Raw genomic sequence first — 25,044 nt, 5'->3', positions numbered from 1 at the left:
GCCGTAATCTTTTCTTGCTGTTAAAGTAAGGTGTTTTTTTTTTTTTTTGGTTGTTGATGGGGTGCTATTAAAGGGACCCAATGAATCACAAACTGTATGGGGGAGTATCTGGATTTTTTCAAGTGACCTGATGGTCTCGTATACAAGAGCAAGGTTATACTCTCCAGAGAGCTGCTGACGGACAGTCTGGAGCACCTCAGTAAAGGGCATAGACACACATGGCAAAATATAGCACTTGAAGTTACGTCTGTGAAGGAACAGCCCTTTGTGAATATATGTAAATCTCAATGTCTCTCTGGCAGGCAGTGTCTGAGAACAGGGATTAATGTCCGTCTACCTGCCAAAATAGATGAGAGAAATGGAGAGCTGCTTTGAAAGTACTTGCTACTCTGGCAACTGCAACTTAATGATCTGCAGATGTCTCTCTGGTCTGCTAAGCTTAGGCTGCCTTTCTTTAAACTAGATGAGTAATGAAATCACAGCTCTGTGAAATCCCGGGTTCTCTTCATTCTGGTTCTCCTACTTCTGCTTTAGCTGAAGTGTCCCTTGACTTGTCCTGTAAAACTTTTCATTTCCAGCTTGGACAGTATGGCCTGGCTTGTGGTGGTTGGAAGTACCTTCAACCTTGCACTAACCATGCAGGAATCGTACTCTTGTTTCCATTTTAGGAAATTGGACTTTGCCTATTTATAGAGGCACCTCTTCAGCTGTAAATGCTGTGCGTCAAGAGAACATCCCTCAGTCTTCAGCTGACACTAGGGATGTGTCTAGACGGCTGTTGAGAGCGTCTCCCCCGGCCGGGGTGGTAGACAGACATGCTAGCTTGGTGTGAGCTAGTGTGCTAAAGATAGCAGTGTGTATGTCGCTGCACAGGATAGCTGCCCAAGTACATGTCTGCCAAACCCCTCCCCTTGTCACTTCTCCCCCATGTCCATACTTGGCTGGCTAACCTATACTGTAACATCCACACTGCTATTTCTTGCATGGTAGTTTAGGCATGTGTCTACCTGGGCTGGGAGGCATGCTCCCATCAGCAGGGTAGACATACCGTACGTGTCTGGCACCTCAGCAGTTATATGGTAAGCAATCCAGCCTCTTGTCTCCTGGCATGTGTCTACCTGGGCTGGGAGACACGCTCCCATCAGCAGGGTAGACATACCGTAGGTGTCTGGCATCTCGGCAGTTATATGGCAAGCAATACAGCCTCTTGTCTCCTGGGTAACCCTTCACCACTTGCTAGCAGTTGTCCCTTACTCTGTTGCCTGGACTCATTTCCTTAATTAACTCTACACTATAGTCTAAACACAGAGCCCTCAGATCTTACCAGATGTGTGCCAGATACAGTGGTCAGTGGAAGGGAAGAAGTCAGTTCAGTTCCATGGGGGGGAGGGGGGTGTGTGTGTGTGTGTTTTTGTGTGAATATTCTTGTACACATTTTACCAGTAAGCATCCTACATCAACAGGGTTGACTTTGAAAAGGTGAGTTTGAAACAGTGGACTACATTTAATGTTGAAACGAGGAAAGGCTTGCATCTTCTACCCTGTGGCCCAAGTTACATTAAGGTTTCTAGCAGCCTGCTAGCTTACTGGGGAGGAATAGTGAGATAGAACTTGCAAACCCAGAAACAGGCAAGTATCAGTGCAGCTGCACTGTTGATCTTAAAACTCTTCTGTTGTCTGTCGCATTAGGTCATGCATTTTTTGCATTATTTGCTAACTTTCCATACAGACTCTACACTAAATCCACCTTTACATGAAGGCTGAATAGTATTATAATAGGATACAATTGTCCTTTGAAAGTATAGCTGTAGTTTACAAAATGGCAGTCTCCTTTCCTTAGTGGACTAAATAAATACTCCTTCCAAACTGAAAAGGAGTATTTGTGGCATCTTAAACTAACAAATTTATTTGAGCATAAGCTTTCGTGAGCTACAGCTCAATTCATCGGATGCAAGTGATCCGATGAAGTGAGCTGTAGCTCACGAAAGCTATGCTCAAATAAATTTGTTAGTCTCTAAGGTGCCACAAGTACTCCTTTTCTTTATGCGAATACAGACTAACACAGCTGCTACTCTGAATCCTTCCAAACTGGTTCCTTAATTGTGGTGTTTATGTATATTTTAGGGCAATCCCAAATTCAGGAGCACAGTATCTAATTAAATTGGATGTGGATGGGCTATATTTAACGGTGGGGAGGGATCTTTTCTTAAATGTAAATTTACAGAATACCACATCCATACTCTTACGTTTTCATTTGCCACATTCATTGCTTGAATTGCATAGCCTCTAAATGCTGAAGGGAACATACAGGAATTGCTTCTCTTAGATTTCCTCTGGGATTCAGACTTGGAAAGTGCAAACAGAAGAAAAAAGTTGGCAGTTTTCTTTGGAGTAAGATTAAACATAATCAGGAAGACATGGAATTCTTGTTCTCAAGCACTGTTATATTGGCATGTCTCAAAACTGGTTCTTAGTTACTTAGGAGGTCCTGCTGTGCAGCCCATCTGTCTGTACTGCAGTACGTGCAGATCCCTTTACCACTGAGCACTGGCAGATTCTTCTAGCCATCTGGTTTCAGAAGGAACACTTCAAAAGAAATGGCCCCAAGTTTTGGCTGTCAATGGGATGACTTAACATGGTCAGCATCCATGTATTGTATGCTTAGTGTGAGCTCACATCTTTATTTTAAAAACCTCAGCCCCACCCGTTGGAGGCATCCTCTAAAGTGTTAGCCATGCCAGCCGGTAGAAGCAAACTCAGCTAGCTCCTTGAGAGAGAATGTGCTTTACTTCGATTTGCTACATCACGGTAAGAAGATTGCCGTGGGCTAGAGAGGGAGATGTTATGCCTGGGGTCTGGCAGATCTGAGAGGAACCTCGCCTCCCACACAAATTGAAACCGGGCAGGAGGTGACAGGCAGGTAGAAAGAGGAGTTTAATTTCTCTTGTAGAGGTGGGATTGTTCCGGGGAGGGGTGTGTCTTGTCCATTTGATAGCTACTTCTGAGTTAGCCCAAAATTTTTCCCCAAGCTTTTTCCCCTTCATCCAGACTGCTGGTCTTAGGGTGACTTGTTGGTGTGATGGGGGGAGTTTAATGCCAGGCCTGGCAGTGTCCCTCTGTGTTCTCCGTGTGTAGGTTCATATCACATTTGCTATTGGCATGTTTGAGCTCCTGAGTTATCAGTCCATAGCCCAGAATTACTGTAAAGATTAATTCTGTGTAAGTGGTAAAAATTCCATAAGGTGCTTGTACTGTCTGGGTGAATATGCACTTTCTTCTGCACCAAAGGAAACCAGCTGGATGACTAGACAAGTCACTCCTATATACTAACTGATGTGGACTACACAGGGGTTTTTTCGAGAGGTGTAGAGCAAGCATAATTCTTAATGGTAGCCTTGTTAGTCTGTATTTGCAAAAAGAACGAGGAGTACTTGTGGCCCCTTAGACTAACAAATTTATTTGGGCATAAGCTTTCGTAGGCTAAAACCCACTTCATCAGATGCATGCCCAAATAAATTAGTTAGTCTCTAAAGTTACACAGGTACTCCTCATTCTTTCTGCATAATTCTTAAGTAATCACTGACAGTGGTGGATAATGTGGTGGTGGTGGGGAGAGTCAGGGATGGTGAACAGTGGCTGCTGTATAATGAAATGCAATTGAAGCCTCACTGATTCTTGCACTCTCATGCATCCTGGGGTACAATGAATGCTAACCCCACAATGATTGACTGTACACCTTCCTTGACTGGTCATAATGCAAGTTATTACTTCCCATCTTGCACATGGGAATTGTTCAGTATCTTAAATGAGTCCTTTTCCCATCCTACAAGGCTTTTTTGGTTGAGAAGAGAAATTCCTTCAGTGGCTTAGTGAATGAATATTGTTCTCAGTCAGCACATCATTAATCTGTGAGGGTTTAATAGCAAAACTTTCTTCCAAAGTAAAATCTGCTGTTGGCTCACAGCCATCTGCACCATCTGGCTCCAAATCCTTTCACCTGTATTCCCACCCCAGCGTTTCGACTAAGGATTTTGTTCACCTGTAACTTCCCCCCCGGTTTGTCCTTTGAGTTCAAGTGTGAAAATCCCACCTCAGTGGTTTGTTTTGTTTTTCGTTCTTGGAGTGTAAAAATGTTTGGGATTTTCAGTTCTCCTGTTAAAACGCACATGCTGTCTGTGATGCCCTGGGAAGTGGTTTGGATTTGACACATTCTGGCTTGGTGTGAATGTAAGTTCTCTATGTGCTGTCAAAGTTAAACACTGTGTTTTAAATAAGTGCTCAGGCTTGCAACTGTGTTTCATGCGAGTCCATGGGATATTTGGGGTGGTCGGGAGGAAAGGTGTAGGTGAAGTAATAGAGTGCCTGTTGGGGAAAACCAGGTGCTGTAACCTGGCAGTCCAGTCAAAAGTGGGCTGAATAATGACTTTATTCTAAGGGAAGGGCAGATGTAAGCCTGTCTGTTGAAAGAAGTGCCCATGGAGAGACTGAGGTCACAGGTACAGCTCAGCCCTGAACAGTGTGAAAAGAACATTACATTACAAACACCAAAATCCTGTCTGCGCAGAAATGGAAAAACAAAGCTCTGCTTTGCGTAGACTGTCTGCTGACTTCATGTAACTCTTGTAAGGCATTCTTATAATACCGAGTGCAACGCTTAGCTATGTAGAAGTAAACATTTCATACTTTTTTCATTTCAAACTTTCATACAGTGGACATGAATGGGTGCATGTACATAAAGACAATAGACAAATGATCTCATATTACTGCAGCTCTTTCCAAAATGAAAGTGCCTGAGCTCTGGTCTACACTACAGACTTGCATCTGTATAACTGTAGCTTTATCTACAGTGTACTTGAGTTGGTAAAATTTTTGTCGTTCAAGGGTGTGGGGGGGAAAAACACACCCCTGACCGACAAGTTTTACCGACAAAAAGCACCAGTGTGGATAGTGCTTTGTCAGCAAGGGACGCTCTCCTGCCGACCAAGCTACCTACCGCCTCTTGTTGGGGATAGATTAATTTTATCAGCAGGAGAGCTCTCTCCTGTTGACAAAGAGTGACTACATTGCACACCTTTTAGCTGCACGGCTGTGTCACTGAAAGGTGTGCAGTGTAGACATAGCCTGTGTCACTTGGGGTGTGTAGAATATCCACACCCTTGAGTGGCCCCGCACCCAGGGCCTCACTCTGTGGAGGGGTTTCTGGGCAGGGGATGCTGGGCATAGAGGTCTTGGGAGGTGGGCACTTTGGTTCTCAAACTGCAACCCAGGTAGCTCATTGTTGGCCACATATGTGGCCCACAAATGATAAATAGGCTGAGAACCACTGGTGTACACTAAACATGATAGTGGTGCAGCTGCACTGCTGCAGCACTGTAAGCATAGACAAGCCCTGAATGTTTAGCCACACTGATCCTTAGTTCAGTTAAAATGGGGAGAGAAGCCGGCCTTGAGCATGAACAATCAACAAAGGGCACTATTAACTTCCACCCGGTAAAAACGAGACTTATTGGAGAGGGATAAGATTTGTCCAAGAATAGATTGAGTCATTAAAACACGAAGACATTATGCAGACTTGCTTGATGACCAATTAAGTATGTTTCAGCAATGGAATAAGTAACTGCTACATTGAAACAAAGTAGAAGTTTAACTTAAGGAGAACACTGAGCACTCGAGAGTAAGCTAAGACTTGCAAAGATGTCTGGAGCAGCTGGAAAAACTTCCAGTTCGCTATTCAAAGGTAAACAAACAAAAGAAAGACAAGTCAAACCTGTGAGACAGTGCTTACAGGGCGAGCTACCCTAAGGGGAGAGCTGCTTTAGACAGAATGTAGAATAACCAAAACCAGGCACTGGATTGCTGGAGAATAACTTGAAGTTGTGCCATAATTGTCACAACTCTCCTTGGACGAGCACTGTAAGAATCTCTTTTCAACTCTGCATCATTCTATAGTGTCTTTTAATTAAATACGCTTGCAATGTTGTTGTCGCTGTGTTGGTCTCAGGATAATAGAGGAGGTGGGTGAGGTAATATCTTTTATTGGATCGGCTCCAATTCAGTCGCAACTATGACATGCTAATTTAACTGCTTTGCTTGAAAAGCCCGATTTTGTGGGGTTTGGGTCATCCGAAATCCCAACTCTGAAATACCTTGTGATTATCTGGCATTTTTCATTGCAAAATTCAGCTCCATTTTTAGTGGAAGATCCAGTTCTAAATCTCTTTGGCTCCTTAGGAAAAAAAACCCCATGTGCTTCTCCAGAGGCTGCAAAAGGTCGTGGAACTGAAAATGTTTAGAGATGACACTTTAAGCTTAGTTTCCAGGTCTGAACCAGAGACTAGTGGAATATTTTGCATGGCCTTGGGTTTCACAATAAGGGTCAAGCAGCTTTAGTTCCAATCTCTTCCTATGAGTGTGAAACTAAACTAATAGGGCCCATAAAAGATGGACTGATTGGGGTGACATGCCCTGGTATCTGCCACAGAGTTAAAAAGCCGGTACTAGCAGCAGGGCTCAGTTGCCTCTTCCTTTCTCCTCATTGTGAAGAAGATGGCAGCAAGGGAGAAGGTCAGAGGCATTTGGTCTGGCTTGGGAGGAGTGGGATGGAAATGACGAAATAAACTATTGGCAAACACAAAGCTGGTTTAGCCTTAGGTAAGAGTTAAAACCTGTGGCCAGCCTAATTGCTTCAATGCTAAATAGCATGGGTCAAAGTTCTTACTAAAAACCTTGAAAGTGCTTAGCACCCTCCATCCTGTTGCATTCAGTGGGTGCTGCAGATGCCTGGCATCCGTGTAGAGTACTAAATCTAATGTTACCCCAGTTTGAAAACTGGGACAGTGATTGTAAGGTAGCGAAAGGACCTGATGAATGGTGGTTCCGATGGTCCTACCTAGATGGACATGCTAGTGTAGCAACTAATGCTTAAGAAAACAGTCCATGCAGGGTTAGACACTAGAATTCTACTCTCAGTAACACTGTATGAAACTCTTTACTATCCAAAACCTGAGTGAACATTTGAATGAGTTCTAATAATATCACTGTTTACTGCATGTTTTTATTAAAACGGGAAGCTATAACCCTCTATGCTTAGTGCTAATTTTCTACGTTTTTCTGGATATAGGAAGATGGTACGATTAGGTTTATTATGGGCATTAAAAAGAAAAGCAGTACTTGTGGCACCTTAGAGACTAACAAATTTATTTGAGCATAAGCTTTCGTGAGCTACAGCTCACTTCATCGGATGCAAGTGATCCGATGAAGTGAGCTGTAGCTCACGAAAGCTTATGCTCAAATAAATTTGTTAGTCTCTAAGGTGCCACAAGTACTGCTTTTCTTTTTTGCGTATGCAGACTAACATGGCTGCTACTCTGAAACCTGTTATGAGCATTAACTTTTTTTAAATAACAAGTGAATTAAGTTGCACTAAATGGTTCAAATAATATTTATCTCAACTTGGCAGCATGCATCAGTAACTTATGTAATAGTTTTAATATTATTTTGCAGAACAGTGGGCATAATGGTCTTCTGGCTGACTGAAGCCAAATTAGTACTTTCTGTCTGTCTTTTCCGTGTTTGTTCACATAATATATTGCATGTGGGGGATCTAAGATTTCAAAACTTACTTTTAATCACAATGTCTAAGCCTTTGGGTATAGCATAAGGCTGATATTTCACAACCCACTCTTCAGTGGAACAGTTGTTCCTAAAGGCTTTATACACCATTAAACCTCGCACAGGGTGTTTTATCCTAATCTGAGAGGTTAATGACATCTTCAGAGGATATAAGCATGCATAGCTTATAGAACTACTAATATAGCACTAGCAAATTGTGTGATTAAGCTTACTAAACTTGTGAACAGCAGTATGAATATACAAAATGTTCTATGTAGCAAAGTCTTGTTCAAGAACACAATAGCTAAATAGCATATCTTTGTGTAAACTGGCACCAGCTGAGATCTGGCCTCTTAACTCCTTGTGTGAGAAAATGAGGTTTGAAGTTGATATATCTGGATAGGCACAGGTAGCCCAGAACAGAGTACTGCGTTAATATGTGAACCCCTATAGCTAATACTCCAGGACAATAAAATGTCAATGTTTCATTATTTGTGTGGATGACTCTCTTTTACAGCAGCAGGTTGTTAGCAAAGCTTCCAAGTTTAATATTGTTGCAGTTGGGGCACTTATTCCTCATTCTGTGGAACTCTGAGTACTTGTCTACAGCTAGAACAGTCTGAGGTAATCTTAATTCTTATATGGCCTTCATTACCATAGTATCTGAGCACCTTATCTTCTAGTTAGTTTCCTCTCTCATCACCTCGTGTGGTGTAGGCAAATGCTATTATTCCCATTTTGCAGATGGGAACTGGGCCACAGTTCCCAAGTGACTTGTCCAGGATCATCCAGGAAGTCCATATCAGAGCAGGAACTTGAACCCAGCTTTCCTGAGTCCTAGCTGATCCTTTCCTGTCTGTAGCAGTGGAACACCTCTGTGACTAATGGTGTCTTTTCATAACAGTAGCTCTTACCTTTGGTTTTAGCAGAGTTGAAAATATTGTGCCCCAAAAGTTTTGAAAAGATTTTAGCCGAATGTTGTGTGGGCTTTTCCTTATTTATGTGTAAGGCTACGTTTATGTCACAGTGATCGTGGAAGTCACGGAATCTGGGACTTCCAGAGACCCCCATGATGTTCTCTGCTTCAGCCCCAAGGGGTTGATCTGGCCCCCAACGGGGCCCTGACAGGGTTCCAGAGACAGAGGGCCCCCAGCAAGATTCCAGCGACAGGCAATAGCCTCGCACAGGGGGAGGGGGCACCTTGGGCGAGTGGCTGGGGGTGTCCCGTTTCCTCTTTGGGAAATATGGTCACCCTGCAGCTCTCAGCTGCTGTGGGCAGAGGGGGAACCCCACAGCTCCCAGCCACCAGTGTGGCAGGGGAAGCCATGGAGCTGCAGCAGCAAAAGTCAGACCGGTCACAGCTTCTGTGAGTTTTTATTTTTTGCCTGTGACTGGTCCGTGACTTTTACTAAAAATAACCATGACAAAATCTTAGCCCTATTTATGAGAACAGTAGATTAAAGTAGGATTAAAACATGTCTAAGTGACTTTCACCATATCCTGGAGCTTTGGGATCTTGAGTGGCATGGCTAAAGCACAAGAATTCACAATACTTGGCACCGATAGTTCTCACTGATGGTTGCTTTCAGTGATCTCTAAGAGCCTTTCCTCTGTTTAAACCTCCAAAGCAGACTGTTTTTTTTTGTTTTTCCCCCTCTGAACCTGATATCTCGCTGGTTTTTTTGTTTTTTGTTTTTTTGTTTTTTGTTAACCAAAAGCATTAAGGAAGACTTACCTCCAGCTATAGATGGGTTGGATGCCCCTGGAGTTCGCTGTGTAAAGTTATTCCATGGAGATGTTACCTGGGCAGGACGGGAAAGATAAAGCCAACAAATGGTTAAAGGTTTTGTTTTCATGTTGTAAATACGTTGGTGATCATATATTTATTAATCCCAAATTAGGAGGTACCAGATCTTCCACTTAACTGGAAAAGTTAGTTATTTTGGAGTTGTTAACTTGATTGATCTGGCTTCTCTATTCCTGTAACTGTCACTTATGGTCTGGCAACTGAAATTGCATAGCACCACCATTTAAAAAAAAAAAAAAAACAAATAGTGACTTGGATAAGGGGACCCAGTTATAAAGTACAACAGTGTTTGTTACAACTCTTCTCTAGAGACTGCGAGCGTGACACTTCATGTCTCTGGGTTATTTTGAACGATAAACTGTGCAACTTTCTCCAAGGTGTGGTGGTAAAGTAAATCCTCCTAGCATCACTTACGTAGAGGCAAGAGAAATGGAAATAGTCCTTCTGTCTTGCTGATTGTTGGCCTTATAATAAGTAGGGCTGTCCAGTTAATTGTAGTTAATGCATGTGATTAATGCAAAGCAAATTTTTTCAATTCACCTCATACAAATTCACTCAGTCCTACTTGTTCAGCCAATCACTAAGACAAACAAGTTTGTTCACATTTATGGGAGATAATGCTGCCCACTTGGTATTTATAATCTCACTTGAAAGTGAGAACAGGCATTCACATGGCACTGTTGTGGCCAGTGTTGCAAGATATTTACATGCTAGATGTGCTAAACATTCGTACGCCCATTCATCCTTTGTCTTGTAAGCTCTAAAGTTTTACATTGTTTTGTTTTTGAGTGCAGTGATGTAAAAGATGATTTTACATTTGTAAGTTGCACTTTCATGATCAAGAGATCGCGCTACAGTACTTGCATGAGGTGAATTGAAAAATACTGTTATCTTTTTTTACAGTGCATATGTTTGTAATAAATAATACAAAGCGAGCTCTGTGCACTTTGTATTTTTGTAACTGAAACCAATATATTGGAAAATGTAGAAAAACAATCAATTTTAAATTAGTATTCTATTTTTGTTTAATAGTGTGATTAAAACTGATTATTCGTGGCAATTTTTAAAAACTTACAATGAATTATGATTATATATTTAATTGTTTGACAGCCCTAATAAACTTTTTAAGAAGCTGCTCACTGACACACAGCTTTTAGAACATGTTGCTGTGACCCATTCTAAATATTGGAGAGTGAGGGTGGGTGAGGTATTATGTTTTAAAGCTGCGACTTCTGTTCATGAGAGAGACAAGATTTCAAGCTTACACAAAGCTGTTCAGATCTGTACAAGCTCAAAAGCTTGTCTCTCTCACCAACAGAAGTTGGGCCTATAAAAGATTACCTTACCCATCTTGTGTCTCTAATATCCTCGTACCAACATGGCTACAACACTTCATACTTCTAACTATGGCCTTTAACCATAGGTGCCGACTCTGTGGGTGCTCCGGGACTGGAGCACCCATGGGGGAAAAAATGCTGGGTGCTGAGCACTCACTGGAAGCACCCCCTACTAGAACCACCTCCTCCTCCTCCCCTCAGCATCTCCTGCCTGTGGGCAGGCCCCACCAATCAGTGCCTCCCCTTCCTTCCCAGCACCTGCTGCAGATCAGCTGTTTTGCGGTGTCAAGAGGCGTGGGGGGGGCAGGGATAGAGTGAGGGCACAACGGGCTCGGGGGGGGGAGGAGTGAGGGCACAGTGGACTCGGGGGGGGGACAGAACTGGGTAGGGAAGAGGCAGAAACAGGATGAGATGGGAAGGGGTGGGGATGGGAAGAAGCAGGGTAGGGTCTTGAGGGAAAGGGTGGAATGCGGGAGGGGCCTGGGCAGAGCCAGGGAGAGCACACCCCGGCAGATTAGAAACTCAGTGCCTATGCCTTTAATCTTTCCTTTGTGCCTCTGTACTTTAAGTCATTGAATAGTTGGTGACTGTTTGCATTTGCTTAAATGGCCTTATTTAAACACTGCTGTTGCAAAGGTGGCTGCTTCTAGCCAGTGTGGGTTTCTGTAGATCCTACAAACACAGCTGCTCTACCCTACTCTGGTATTGGTTTATGAAAATCATGCCAGTGTCACTAATGTGTCATGAGGAATATGGCGTCGTCTGTATGTATGCTAGACTGTGTGCCATTGAAGGGGTTGCCTGCAGCTATGATGGGTCGTGTCCATATGGGTTTTGTTGATGTAGGGCTGGCAATGATGGTGTAAAGACTTGTGCAAGTATTTCACCACTGAAAGTGCTCGCATTGTCTCTTGAGCATCTGAGTATGTTGGTGTGAGTGAAGCATTGCAGCACCAGGATTTAACCACTAAAATAGTGACCATTCCAGGGGGAGAGGCCAGTTTCTAAATTGTATATAAAGGTTATGTTGTAGACTTTTCAAGGAGAATTCCGGGTACAGTATTGGGGGACAACCTCCAGATCTTAATCCAATTTATGGTAAACAAAATTTGGCTCCCATAAATCATAATACTGGATCTTTCCCTTATTTGACTATGGTGGGAGAGAATATGAATAAGTGCTTTGTATTTAAAATGTGAGTTGGCACTTCCTGTGATTGATGGAAAGTGGGGTCACGTGCCAGTTTGGACTGGCTTAATAACAAGGCTCCTGTTTCTTGGAATATTGAAAACTGTGGTTAGGCTAGGATATGGTTTAAAAGTGAATTTTCACCAGTTTATGTAGGACAGTCTCCTAAGCCTATTTCACTTTTATACTGGTTAAAAAATGTATGGGTTTATGTTGAGTGTTGCTAACATAATTTGACTACATAATTTGTGGCTTGAATTTTCAGTCCTGAGTGTAGAAATGCAGTGACGAGGGTTTTTGCTTAGTCTAAAAATTGCATTACCACAGCTGTTAAATCTGATCCCACTGGGAAAGATCCCCCAGACATTCTCAGTATTTCTCTGCAAGCTATTGCTGTAGTTGCCACAAAGATGTTATCTGACTGCAGATGTGTGGGGAAGTGGTCTGTGTGATCATGAAATGAAAGGGCAGCAGCTGATGACAAAACCTAAGATATGGCCCACCTTGTGAAAATTTGAGAACTGCTTGTATGAAAACCAGTTGTGTGGATCCCTTGTGTGGCTGCTTAAGGTGGATTTTGCTAAGCTTATTTGCCTAAAAAAAAAAAAACCACACAGCTTTCCTTGCTCCAAAACAACAACATGTAGTTTTATATCTGAAGGTTTGTACTTGCTGATTCCTTCTCCCCACATGGATGAACCTGGCTTTTAATTATCCCTTCCGAAGTTTCACAGTGAGAGGATATTGTGTTGGTAGTTTTGTAACAGTCTCTTGTGCTCAGTGATTTGAGAGACATGGTGGGTGGAAGAGGGGAGGGGAGAGAGACTCTTTAATAGAAAACTTGGATCACTTTGTGTAAAGTATTTCATGTAACAACAGAGTTGTTTTTTTGCCTCCTAAACCTCAAGTATTTCACAGGTCTTTAAAGTGTCTCCACAGTGGAGCAGAAGTTTAGATATGGTTTTAGCTAGCACAGTCTCTTACTGTTACGGGGCAATTAATATTTGGGAAAGTGACTGTTGTGAAGAAAAGTTCAGGTGACGCATCTTTTTTCCCTAACACACCCAAGTCAGTGGTTCCATAATGTGTCACAGCTTCAGTGCTTTTGTGCAGGACTGTAGAAAACTTCAATCACTCTTCTTTACTAAGGATCTCTTCACACCAAAGCAACCTATAGGCATTAGCAGTGCTGAATGCAACATGTAACTGGATTTCATCCCTACTGGATGAACTAGATAAGATTGCAGCCCAGAGGACTGGATAACAAGTGTCCCTCTCACCAGAATCCATTCTGAAATGTGTAACATCTCCTGCCCCAAATCAAACCAGCAAGTGAAGGGCTAGTTGGCCAGGTATCCTAATATAATGCAACCACCAATGAGGAAGCTTGTTAATATCAGCAACTGCTCAAACACAGTAGCTAATTTTAGAAGATGTCTCTGCATCAGAGTATTTGTGAATTTACACCCTTTCCTTATATAGCAAGTGTTAAATGTGCATTGTTAAAGCAAAACCCTGGGAAGTAGCACCCCGCCCAGTATTATAAGCATCCTTTAGGTCTCGTATTAGCAATAAAGAGGTGTTAAATGTAGTTCTTAGATGGACGAGACCCACCCTTCTGCGAGTACAAAACATAAATAGTTGGATATTTAACGGACAAGAGGTTGTAAGGCTGGAAACTGCTGTGCTTCATCTCCACCTCTTCTGTTTGCCAGGCATTGACATCCTGAAGCTCGTAGCAGCCCAGATTGGAAGCCAGTGGAAAGAGATCTACCAATTCCTGAGCAATGCAACTGACCGAGAGATGGCGGCTTTCTCCAATGGGTACTCTGCAGACCATGAAAGGGCCTATGCTGCCTTACAGCACTGGACCATCCGAGGCCCGGAAGCCAGTCTCGCACAGCTCATCAGCGCTCTTCGTCAGCACAGACGTAATGATGTTGTGGAGAAGATCAGAGGCCTGATGGAAGACACTACTCAGGTAAAGTGTATGTTGGTTGAAATAAAACAGGCAGCTTGTTTTATTTTGTTCCATTACATTCTTCATCACAGAAATGTGCCTTAGTCCAGAGGTGGGCAAACTATGGCCCGCGGGCCACATCCGGCCCACGGGACCCTCCTGTCCAGCCCCTGAGCTCCTGGTCCGGGAGGCTCGCCCCCGGCCCCTCCCCTGCAGCCTCAGCTCACTGCACCACCGGCGCAATGCTCTGGGCAGCTCTGGACTGCGAGCTCCTGGGGCAGCACAGCTGCAGAGCCCGGCCTGACCTGGTGCTCTGTGCCGCATGGTGGCGTGGCTGGCTCCAGCTGGGTGGCGCAGCTGTAGCGCCACCAGCACTCCAGGCAGGTAAGGGGGCAGGGATGTGGATAGGGGTTGGGGTGGTCAGAGGGTGGGGAACCGGGGGGTTGAATGGGGGCAGTGGTTCCGGGGACAATCAGGGAGAAGGGGTGGTTGGATGGGCAGGGATCTGCGTGGGGGAGTCAGGAATGAGAGGAGGGGTTGGATGGGGCAGCGGGGAGCAGTTAGGGGTGTGGGTTCCAGGGGTGGACAGGGAGTAGGGGGGTTGGATGGGGCAGGAATCCTGGGGGCTGGGGGGAATAAAGGGTGGGGGCCGGGCCATGCCTGGCTATTTGGGGAGGCACAGGCTCCCCTAACTGGCCCTCCACACAATTTCCGAAACCAGATGTGGCCCTCAGGCCAAAAAGTTTGCCTGCCCCTGCACTAGTCTATCCTTCCAAGGCCAGGTCTATACGACAGTCCTATGTCAGTACAAGTACATCACTCAGGGATGTGACAAATACATGCCCCTGTGCAATGCAGTTATACAGACCTAACCCCCAGTGTAGACTGGAGAGCTTCTCCCACCGACATAGCTACTGCCTCTTAGGGAGGTGGATTTTAACTATACCAATGGGAGAAGCTCTCCATCTGAAGAAGTGGGTTTTTTACCCATGAAAGCTTATGCCCAAATAAATCTGTTAGTCTTTAAGGTGCCACCAGACTCCTTGTTGTTTTTGTGGATGCAGAATAACGCGGCTACCCCTGATGCTTTATATCAGCGGACGAGTGGCTTCACTATAGCACTGTACATGAAGACAAGTCCCAAAGAAATGAATGACACCAAGCTTACAGGTTATTTCAAAGCATCTTGTGGGCTCTAGAACTTGTATATGGTGCAGCCTCAGGGTTCTGATCAGCTGCCATGGACGTCTTGCTGATGACTTCAGTGTGAACTTGTTTAGGCTTCAGGTTAACTGAAGGTTGATATCCCCTAGGGCAGCTTCTGTTAGTGCAGCCTTTCTGTGGGGGGCCCTAAACTACCCAGGGGCTTATGTTCAGGTTTCTGCCCTGCACAGTTGAGCTTTGCTGGAGTAGAATTCTCATGCAGCTTTGCTCATGAGGAACGGTATTTGTCTTTATGAACTCATACCTGAACCCTTGTTAGGGGCGTGCTTGGGGGTGAGGGGAAGGTCTCCTTAGACTTTCACAGTCAGCATTTCTCTTTCCAGTGGTGCTGTCTGCTATTACTGTTTTGTATGTCATTCAGATTGCCTCATGGTTAAATAGCTCTTGAAACTATTCCAGGATTTTGCATATGGAGGTGCCAGCTCTCACATTAAAGGTAAACTGCAAACATCATACATACCTTTATGGTATGTATTAACAGCTACAATTGCTGGAGCAACCTCAAAACTGGGCGCTCCCTGCTGTTTGAGTGCTTGATCTTGAAACCATGTATTATATTAGTGGGTCTTTTACACTCTGTAGTAATGACTTTGTGCTTGGACTTTAAGTTAATTTTCAAGAGAGATACTTAGGTGTATAGAGCTTCCTAGTTGTAACCCTATGAGAGCCATTTGTGCATGGAGTACAGCTTTGTGTTCCATGTTTAAATAATGAATAGCTTTGTCTTGCCCTGTCCAGTGCAACAGCTTCTATTCTAAGTTAATCTTAATAGGTCAAAGTATACAACTGTGTGGTCTGCATGCTGTTCTCCAAGACATCTTGCATCCAAGATTTAAAACCCTAAATGAAAAGCATAAGACATAATTATATGTAAAATCAACACCTGACATACTTAGATGTATTTTTTTTCTCTGTGGTATGCATGCAAGAAGTTCCTGTTGTGTGTAGCATATCAAACTGACTTTCCTCGTCTTCTTGAGTATGTAGTAAACTGTTTTTTGTCTGGTTACATTTTGACATTGAATACCTTTGATAAATCCTGGATTAGAACATCAGATAAAATGAAATTTGTTTTGGATTTGTCATCAGTATCCGATTAGAAAAATTAAGATTGCCCAACAACAGAGGTAATCAGTGTTGGAGGACTTGTTGAGGCATCGCAGTCAGTAATTTAATTAAAACCATTGGGTACTGTACATTTTTCTCCTGCCCTAAATTCTTATCTTCACTGTTCAAAATAATTCTCAGGGATTATGTTTTTATAGCCTGGCAAGGCATTATGTTGAGAGGTAAATGTCTTGAATAACTACTTGATGCTTGCTTACACGAAAGATATGTCCATATCAGGTTTGACCATCTCATTCTCTATAAGAGAACTTCTAAAAACAAGCAGGGAATAGATACATTTAATGTCTCTGAGAACAAGCAAAAACAAACTTTCTACACTACAGGCTTGGATCAGTTGTGATGAAGTGAGCTGTAGCTCACGAAAGCTTATGCTCTAATAAATTTGTTAGTCTCTAAGGTGCCACAAGTACTCCTTTTCTTTTTGCGAATACAGACTAACACGGCTGCTACTCTGAAACTACTGCCTATAGTTACAACCATATATGTAAGGTTTTTCTGTGTGACACACCCTCCTCTCTGTTAGATTTAATGAGCAACAATGGCTCAAGTTCAGCAAGGCACTTGAGCATGTGCTTAATTCTAAAAACTAGATCCTGGTGGGAAATGGATTTGTGCAAAACCCCCTGCAATGCAGAGAGCCCGTGCTTGCACTGTATGGGGCTGTCTCACTTTTGAGGTCAAGAAATTGAGACATTTATTGCTTAGGAGCACTGCAAAATCTTTCATAGGAGGGATATTTTAAAAAGCCGTCTAAAAGTTTTGTCTCAACTAGGGTTTTAAGGTGTTTGGAATGTGTCAACTAAAATGTTCTATCCCACCTGTTAAAATCTTAGGCGAGAGAAAACCTCCAAGATTCCTTTCTAAAGATGAAATAGGCATGTGCCTTCTGCTGTTGCTTTATAACATGGAAAGAAAATGAACATTTTTTTCAAGTGTTTACAGTAGAAATACAGATCTTGTCTACCAGAGAAAGTTTTACTAGTTTTCTGGTTGGAATCTATAACATCACAAGAGAGCCAAGCGATTAAGGGGGAGAAATTTTTAGTTAGCAAGAAGCAAATTTAGATGGACCTTTGATGAACTCTAGTGCCTGCTAATGCCCGTTATGGAGAGGATGGCTTCTGTTAAGTGGTCCAAGTGAGCTCTTTCCCTTTTTAAAAATGGAAGCTCACAATATACATTATCTGAGGCGAACTGAGGCGGCCGCGGGGGGAGGGAGGGAGGGAGATGCCACTAGGACCCAGAATGTAGGAAATTGTGTCTGCTGTAGGTGCATATGTATTCTCTGCTCTAGATGCACAGAGATGGTGGAGTGCTGTGCTGGAGGAAGGAGAGCACAAGAGACATAACTGGCAGGCAGGCAGGAGAAAAGGTGAGAGGGAATAGCAGCAGGAGCTGCAGAGAGAGAGGAGGAGGAGCCTCTTGTGTACCTCTCTAGCACCCCAGGAGCCTGGACTGATTAACACCAGCTTCTCAGGGAGCTTCAAGACTAGACTGGACATTCCTTTATATTCCAAAGCTTTAAAAGAGAATTCTCAAAACCACACACACACAGAACAACACTAACTTGGGCACCTGTATATGTCTCCTAAAAAAGCAAAAAGGAGTACAAATGTCATTTTAAACATTGCAAGTCATCTTTTAAAAACTAATCCATGAGTTCCCATCGAAGGAAACTTCGTAGGTCTGTATCACTGGGGACTCTTCAGTAGCCTTAGGCCAGGTCTACACTTGAAATCTTTGCTAGTATGATAGCAAATAATTACTGGTAACCAAATTAATACTGGTTAAGGATGTGACTTTTGATATTTGTATACTGGTAAAAGCCCTAGCATAGACACAGTTACACTGAAAGAAAAGTGCTTTTCCTGGTATTGCTTATTTTGTTTAGGGAACTGACAGCAAACCCTCCTAGTGTAGACTAGGTCTTAATACCATCTTTCAAAAAATTGCCAAAGCGACCTCTTTCCTGTAAGAACATGACAGACTAAGGGCTTGTTCTCCGAAACTAATGTTATGGGGAAGGGGCCCTGATTAAACACAAGTGAGAATTGCTGCTCCTGAGTGCTTTTTAGCCAGATTGTGTTCATCTCTGGAGTATGGTACTAGTTCAGTGTCTTACTCTGGGCTTTTGCCTGGTGGGATGTTATCCAATTGGATATTGTAGACACTTTTTTTTTCTCTGACTCATTTTGGGTAAGTGGCTGGAGTTTTTAGAACTTGGGGATTTACTAAAAATAGTGAAGGAGTAAATCTTGCAGAATCCTTGGAAATACTTATTTGCTGGTAGGAAATAGGAACTGGTGGGATTTGTGATCTGAATTGTAGGAGCATGGATGTTAGGGTAACATGGATGCAGTGATGGGTGGACCGGAGGCTTCCAAGCACAGATCACACTGGTAACCTCAAACTCGGGAATTTGGCATCCCAAGAGTTGCTCACAATATTTGCCCTGATCTTTCTCTCATCCCTATTCAGTGCAATTCCAAACACCGACTATTTATTTAGCATATGCAAACCAGTCAAGCCAAACCACAGTGGTCGTACAAGATAATTTTCACTTACTCTGCAGACCATGAAACTCGCCACAAATCCTCTATTGCAGTGGTTCTCAACCAAGGGTATGAGTAACTCTGGGGGATACCTAGAGGTCTTCCGGGGATGCATCAACTCATTTAGATGTTTGCCAATTTTTCGACCAGCTACCATATGTAGATAGAAAGACACTATTTGAAAATGATTTGAAAGGACACAAAAATCCTGTCTGTACTTGTTAGGACATAGCCATTGTCACATATCTACTTTGCCAAATAAGTTCTTTAGTGACATGTTTCAGAGTAGCAGCCGTGTTAGTCTGTATTCGCAAAAAGAAAAGAAGTACTTGTGGCACCTTAGAGACTAACAAATTTATTTGAGCATAAGCTTTCGTGAGCTACAGCTCACTTCATCGTATGCATTCGGTGGAAAATACAGTGGGGAGATTTACTTACACAGAGAGAGAGAGAGAGAACATGAAACAATAGGTTTTATCATACACACCATAAGGAGAGTGATCACTTAAGATGAGCCATCACCAGCAGGAGGGGGGGGAGGAGGAAAACCTTTCATGGTGACAAGCAAGGTGGGCCATTTCCAGCAGTTAACAAGAACATCTGAGGAACGGTGGGGGGGGGGGGGAGAAATAACATGGGGAAATAGTTTTACTTTGGAAAACCTTTCATGGTGACAAGCAAGGTTCTTTAGTGTTCCTGAATGGAGAGCTCGTGGAGAGAAGACTCACCCAGAGACGCTGACTGTAGATGGAAACTGGTTTTAGTTAAAAGCCAGGAATGTTTTCTGCAGCTACCTTTTAAAAGAGATTGTGTGAATAGAATGCTGTTCAGTGGAACACACGAGGCATATAAAAGGGATGTGGGGCAGGCTAGATAAAGGTGCCTTTTAAACCAGTGGCTCTCAACCAGGGGTAAATGTATCCTTGTAAGTACTCAGGGGTCTTCCAGGGGGTACATGCCTACTTTTACAATAGGCTTCATAAAAAGCACTTTTATGTCTGATGTAAGCAGGTCGTTATAAAGTGAGGTGAAACTTGGGGTACGCAAGACAAATCTGACTCCTGAAAGGGGTACAGTAGTCTGGAAAGGTTGAGAGCCACTGCTCTACCATAAAGTCACAACGGGGCTGTTAGAGGAAGCTGATGAGCAATCTGTTTAAGATCAACTGAAATAAGTGTCCACAAAGGGGGCTGCACCAGCTGAATTTCATATTTTTTTTTTAAATGAACCATTAGAGCTCCACTGAGTGAACTCCTGTAGGCAAGCCTAATGCAGCTTGCTGAAGGGATTAGTGACCTAATTTCACTACTTTCCAGGAAAGCAAACCAATGCCACTGCTAGAAAGTGATCATTAGAGGTTTGAGGGTAGATTGCTAGCCTCCAGATGCCATATGATGATTGGAAACAGAGAACATAGCACTTTTAAAAAAGGAATATCTTTCAGAGTTGCTGCTTGGAGAGTTTAGCTTGAATAATGTTTTGATATATAGGCACTCCTCTATTCACAGCCTACATACTACTGCAATAATATTTTGCACAAAATATACCGTGTGAGGTGTCATAAGAAAGCCTGTAACATGAGAATCATTGTAAAGTGCATGTGTTAGCCTTATATATGAAGTTATGAATTCCTCTGTAGGATATTAGTAGAACATGATTAAGACGAGACAGCCTAGCCTAGGTAGACATGATAAGCAGGTCTCCCCTATACAAAGAAATGTGGGTTTGCCTCACTTTACATACTAGCAGTGAACAAAGCCATTGAGCTAAACCACTGGGTGTTATGTTTGTGACCTCGAGAGACAGAAAATTAACAGGGCTCCTGCACCCCAGAGGGAGACAGGGGACTAAGTCCCCCAGAAGTCTTCCTGACATATAAGAAAGAAATACATTTGAGGAATATAAGGAACAGAGAAACTCCATCATTATCCTTCACTTGAGGAGACCAAGAAAACTGTTTGTTTCATCTCTGTGATGCATTCTGACTGGTAAAAGGCTGGAAAGGAGACTAGAAAGAAACTGTCACGAACAAAGACTCTATCTTGCTGGGAGTTGGGACCCCTCAGAGGGTCATGAGCTGTAAGCCTCCACTTCAAACCCCACTTTGCCTCCAGCTTTTATAATGGTGTTAAATACATAAAATGTTTTTAATTTAGGGAGTGGGGGGATCTAAAGGCTTGCTACATGAAAGGGGTCACCAGTACAAAAGTTTGAGAACCTTTGTGCTAAATAAGTTTTAGACTTTGTCATAAGAACATAAGAGAGGCCATACTGGGTCAGACCAAAGGTCCATCTAGCCCAGTATCCTGTCTTTCAACAGTGGCCAATGCCAAGTGCCCCAGAGGGAATGAACAGAATAAGTAATCATCAAGTGATCCATCCCCTGTCACCCATTCCCAGCTTCTGGCAAACAGAGGCTAGGGTCACCATCCCTGTCCATCCTGGCTAACTGCCATTGATGGATCTATCCTCCATGAACTAATCTAGTTCTTTTTTGAAACCTGTTATGGTCTTGGCCTTCACAACATCCTCTGGCAAGTAGTTCCACAGGTTGACTGTGCATTGTGTGAAGAAATATTCTTTTGTTTGTTTTAATTCTGCCTATTAAATTTCATCGGGTGACCCCTAGTTTTTGTGTTATGAGAAGGAGTAAATAACACTTCCTTATTTACTTTCTCCACACCAGTCATGATTTTATAGGCCTCAGTCCTGTCCTTCCCTTAGTAGTCTCTTTTCCAAGCGGAAAAGTCCAGTCTTATTAATCCCTCCTTATATGGCAGCTGTTCCATACCCCTAATAAGTTTTGTTGCCTTTTTCTGAACCTTTTTCAATTCCAATACATCTTTTTTGAGATGGGGTGACCACACTCCATGCACTATTCAAGATGTGGGCATACCATGGATTTATATAGAGGCAATATGATGTATTCTGTCTTATTATCTATCCCTTTCTTAATGATTCCCAACATCTTGTTCACCTTTTTGACTGCCGCTGCACATTGAGTGGATGTTTTTCAAAGAACTATCCACAATAACTCCCAAGTTCTCTTTCTTGAGTGGTAACAGCTAATTTAAACCCCATCATTTTGTATGTATAGTTGGGATTATGTTTTCCAATGTGCATTACTTTGCATTTGTCAACATTGAATTTCATCTGCCATTTTATTGCCCAGTCACCCAGTTTTGAAGGATCCTTTTGTATCTCTTCGCAGTCTGCCTGGGACTTAACTATCTTGAGTAGTTTTGTATCATCTGCAAATTTTGCCACATCACTGTTTACCTCTTTTTCCAGATCATATGTGAATATGTTGAATAGGACTGGTCCGAGTACAGACCCCTGGGGGACACCACTGTTTACCACTCTCTATTCTGAAAACTGAACTTTTATTCTTACCCTTTGTTTCCTATCTTTTAACCAGTGACCAATCCATGAGAGGACCTTTCTTCTAAATCCATGACAGCTTACTTTGCTTAAGAGCCTTTGGTGAGGGATCTTGTTGAGGCTTTCTGATAATCTAAATATACTGTATCCACTTGTCCACATACTTGTTGACACCCTCAAAGAATTCTAGTAGATTGGTTAGGCATGATTTCTCTTTACAAAAACCATGTTGACTCTTCCCCAACAAATTGTGTTCATGTATGTGTCTGGCAATTTTTTTCTTTACTATAGTTTCAACCAATTTGCCTGGTACTGAAGTCAGGCTGACCAGCCTGTAATTGCCATGATCAGCTCTGGAGCCCTTTTTAAAAATTGATGTCACATTAGCTATCCTCCAGTCATCTGGTAGAGAAGCTGATTAAAATGATAGGTTACAGACTACATCTGATGAAGTGAGCTGTAACTCACGAAAGCTTATGCTCAAATTTGTTACTCTAAGGTGCCACGAGTACTCCTTTTCTTTTTGCAGATACAGACTAACACGGCTGCTACTCTGAAGACTACATTTAGTAGTTCTGCAATTTCACGTCTGAGTTCCTTCAGAACTCTTTGGTGAATACCATCTGGTCCTCATGATTTATTACTGTTTAGTTTATCAGTTTGTTCCAAAACCACCTCTAATGACGCCTCATTCTGGAGCAGTTCCTCATATTTGTCACCTAAAAAGAATGGCTCAGGTTTGGGAATCTCCCTCACATCCTCAGCCATGAAGACTGATGCAAAGAATTAATTTAGTTTCTCTGCAATAGCCTTATCGTCCTTGAGTACTCCCTTTAGCATCTCGATCATATAGTGGGCCCCACTGGTTGTTTAGCAGGCTTCCTGCTTCTGATGTACTTTAAAAAAAAAAAAAAAAAAAAATTGCTATTACTTTTTGATTCTTTGGCTAACTGTTCTTCAAGTTCTTTTTTGGCCTTCCTAATTATATTTTTACAGTTCATTTGCCAGAGTTTATGTTCCTTTCTATTTTTCTCATTAGGATTTAACTTCCACTCTTTAAAGGATGCCTTTTTGCCTCTCGCTGCTTTTTTTTTTAAACTTTGTTTAGCCACGGTGGCACTTTTTTGGTTCTCTTACTATGTTTTTTAATGTTTTATGTGTATACATTTAGGTTGAGCCTCTATTATGGTGTCTTTAAAAAGTTTCCATGCAGCTTGCAGAGATTTCACTTTTTGCGCTGTAGCTTTTAAATTGTTTAACTAACTTCCTCATTTTTGTGTTTTCCGCCTCTCTGAAAGACTTGTTTTCACTTTTATTTGCTTGTAATCATCTCTACATTTTCTTTTTTTTGTTTGTTTGGTATCACTTAATCTCTGCTCTTTTTTTAATGAACTTGTTTTACTTACTGTAAACCAGCCGAGGGCCATGTTTGAAGGGAAGCATGTATCCACTTAAATTAGTAAGCTGTGATGTATTGACTCCAACAGAGCAGCAAATTTTAATATCTTCTGTGAATGCACCATGGTAGGACTTGTACACAGCAGAGAAATATCTCTGAGGATCTTGGGAGCTAGAGTTCACTGATTGTTACTTGCCAGGCAATGTTTGGGCTGGGAGCCTTGAGGAGTTTTCTGGCAGGGAAAACAGGCTGGTGCGTCAGGAAGCTGACACACAATCTAATTGCCAGTAAAACTCTCTTGCCTAGGCAGAGAGGTAACACAGTGGCTCACAGCTCTGGGCATCCCCAGCAGTGTATTTCACCTGTACAACAGCAGCATCCACTAGCTTGGAGACTGGCTGTGGCCCTGTCACTAGTACCATGTGGCTTCTGACTTACCATTCCAGTTCACTCACTGGCATGATGTGAGACCAAGCCCTTTTTCCCCACTGCTCTGTAAGTCATGCAAGTCATGGTCTGTCTTTTGAGTGGCACTTAAAATTAACTCCTTTGCTGGAGCTCTTGTATCAGGCTCATGGCACTGGAATTCCTTTGGTGTGTGGTTTGTTTGGAGGTTGCAGTGTAATTGTAGCTGTGTTGGTCCCAGGATATTAGAGAGACCAGATGAGTGAGGTAATCTTATTGGGCCAACTTCTTTTTTTTTTTTTTTTTTTTTTTGTACCGATGTTGTCTCTACTGGTAAATGTTCCACACAGAAATCCATCTGCTGAATATACGGGGCTAGTTAACATGCCGAGGCAATACCCAGTATGTTAAACGAATGCTAATAGGGCCCTAAGGGTATGGATTTGAGATTGGAGCCTGGTGCATTTCTGCAAGTTACTGCTATGCCTGAACATGCTTACCCCAAAGTATTCTCTAAATGAGTTTCTGGAATTTGTCAAGATGGAGGTAAGAAAAGGGATGTGTGGGGAGAAGAGAGCCTTGGGGAGATGACTGGAGAGGCACAGCAGACAGGTGAGGGGAAAGTGTTCTCCTGGATTCTGGGACATGTACATGAACCTTACCTAAGCTAGAGAGAGTCCCCATTGCAACCCATCCCTTAAAGGTTTGATGTAAGTAGACACGACAAACTAGGGTGGAATCTGGATTGTTTTCTCCCCTAGAGGTGTCACCCGCAGAGCAGGATTGAGATGCAGTGATGATGTGAGACACTTGTGCTGCTACCGATGGCGGCCTATAGGACTTGCTTCCCTTAGTGTTCCCAGTAGCTGTCACTGGGATGAAGCTAGCTTGTTCCTTAAGAATTCTCCGTTCATTTTAAGAAGCAGTTAGCTATGTACATAGCACAATGCCTGGCAATGAACACTTCCGAAGCAGTAACCTTCTCATACAAAGAGAAAAGGCGGACTTGTGACACTTTAGAGACTAACAAATTTATTTGAGCATAAGCTTTC

The 25,044-nt window shown here is 42.8% G+C and overlaps 1 protein-coding gene across 1 annotated transcript in view; it reads left to right on the top strand.

Moving 5' to 3' along the window:
• Positions 1-25,044, top strand: part of TNFRSF21 (TNF receptor superfamily member 21) — a 66,948-nt gene that overhangs the window by 27,183 nt on the left and 14,721 nt on the right. The window contains exon 4 of the mRNA XM_038397625.2: positions 13,659-13,924. Coding sequence (XP_038253553.1) covers positions 13,659-13,924 — 266 coding nt within the window. The remainder of the gene's footprint in view (positions 1-13,658; positions 13,925-25,044) is intronic.

This window comes from Dermochelys coriacea, chromosome 3 (genome assembly GCF_009764565.3).
Source record: "Dermochelys coriacea isolate rDerCor1 chromosome 3, rDerCor1.pri.v4, whole genome shotgun sequence".
NCBI lineage: Eukaryota > Metazoa > Chordata > Testudines > Dermochelyidae > Dermochelys > Dermochelys coriacea.
This window is presented reverse-complemented; position numbering and strand designations above follow the sequence as displayed.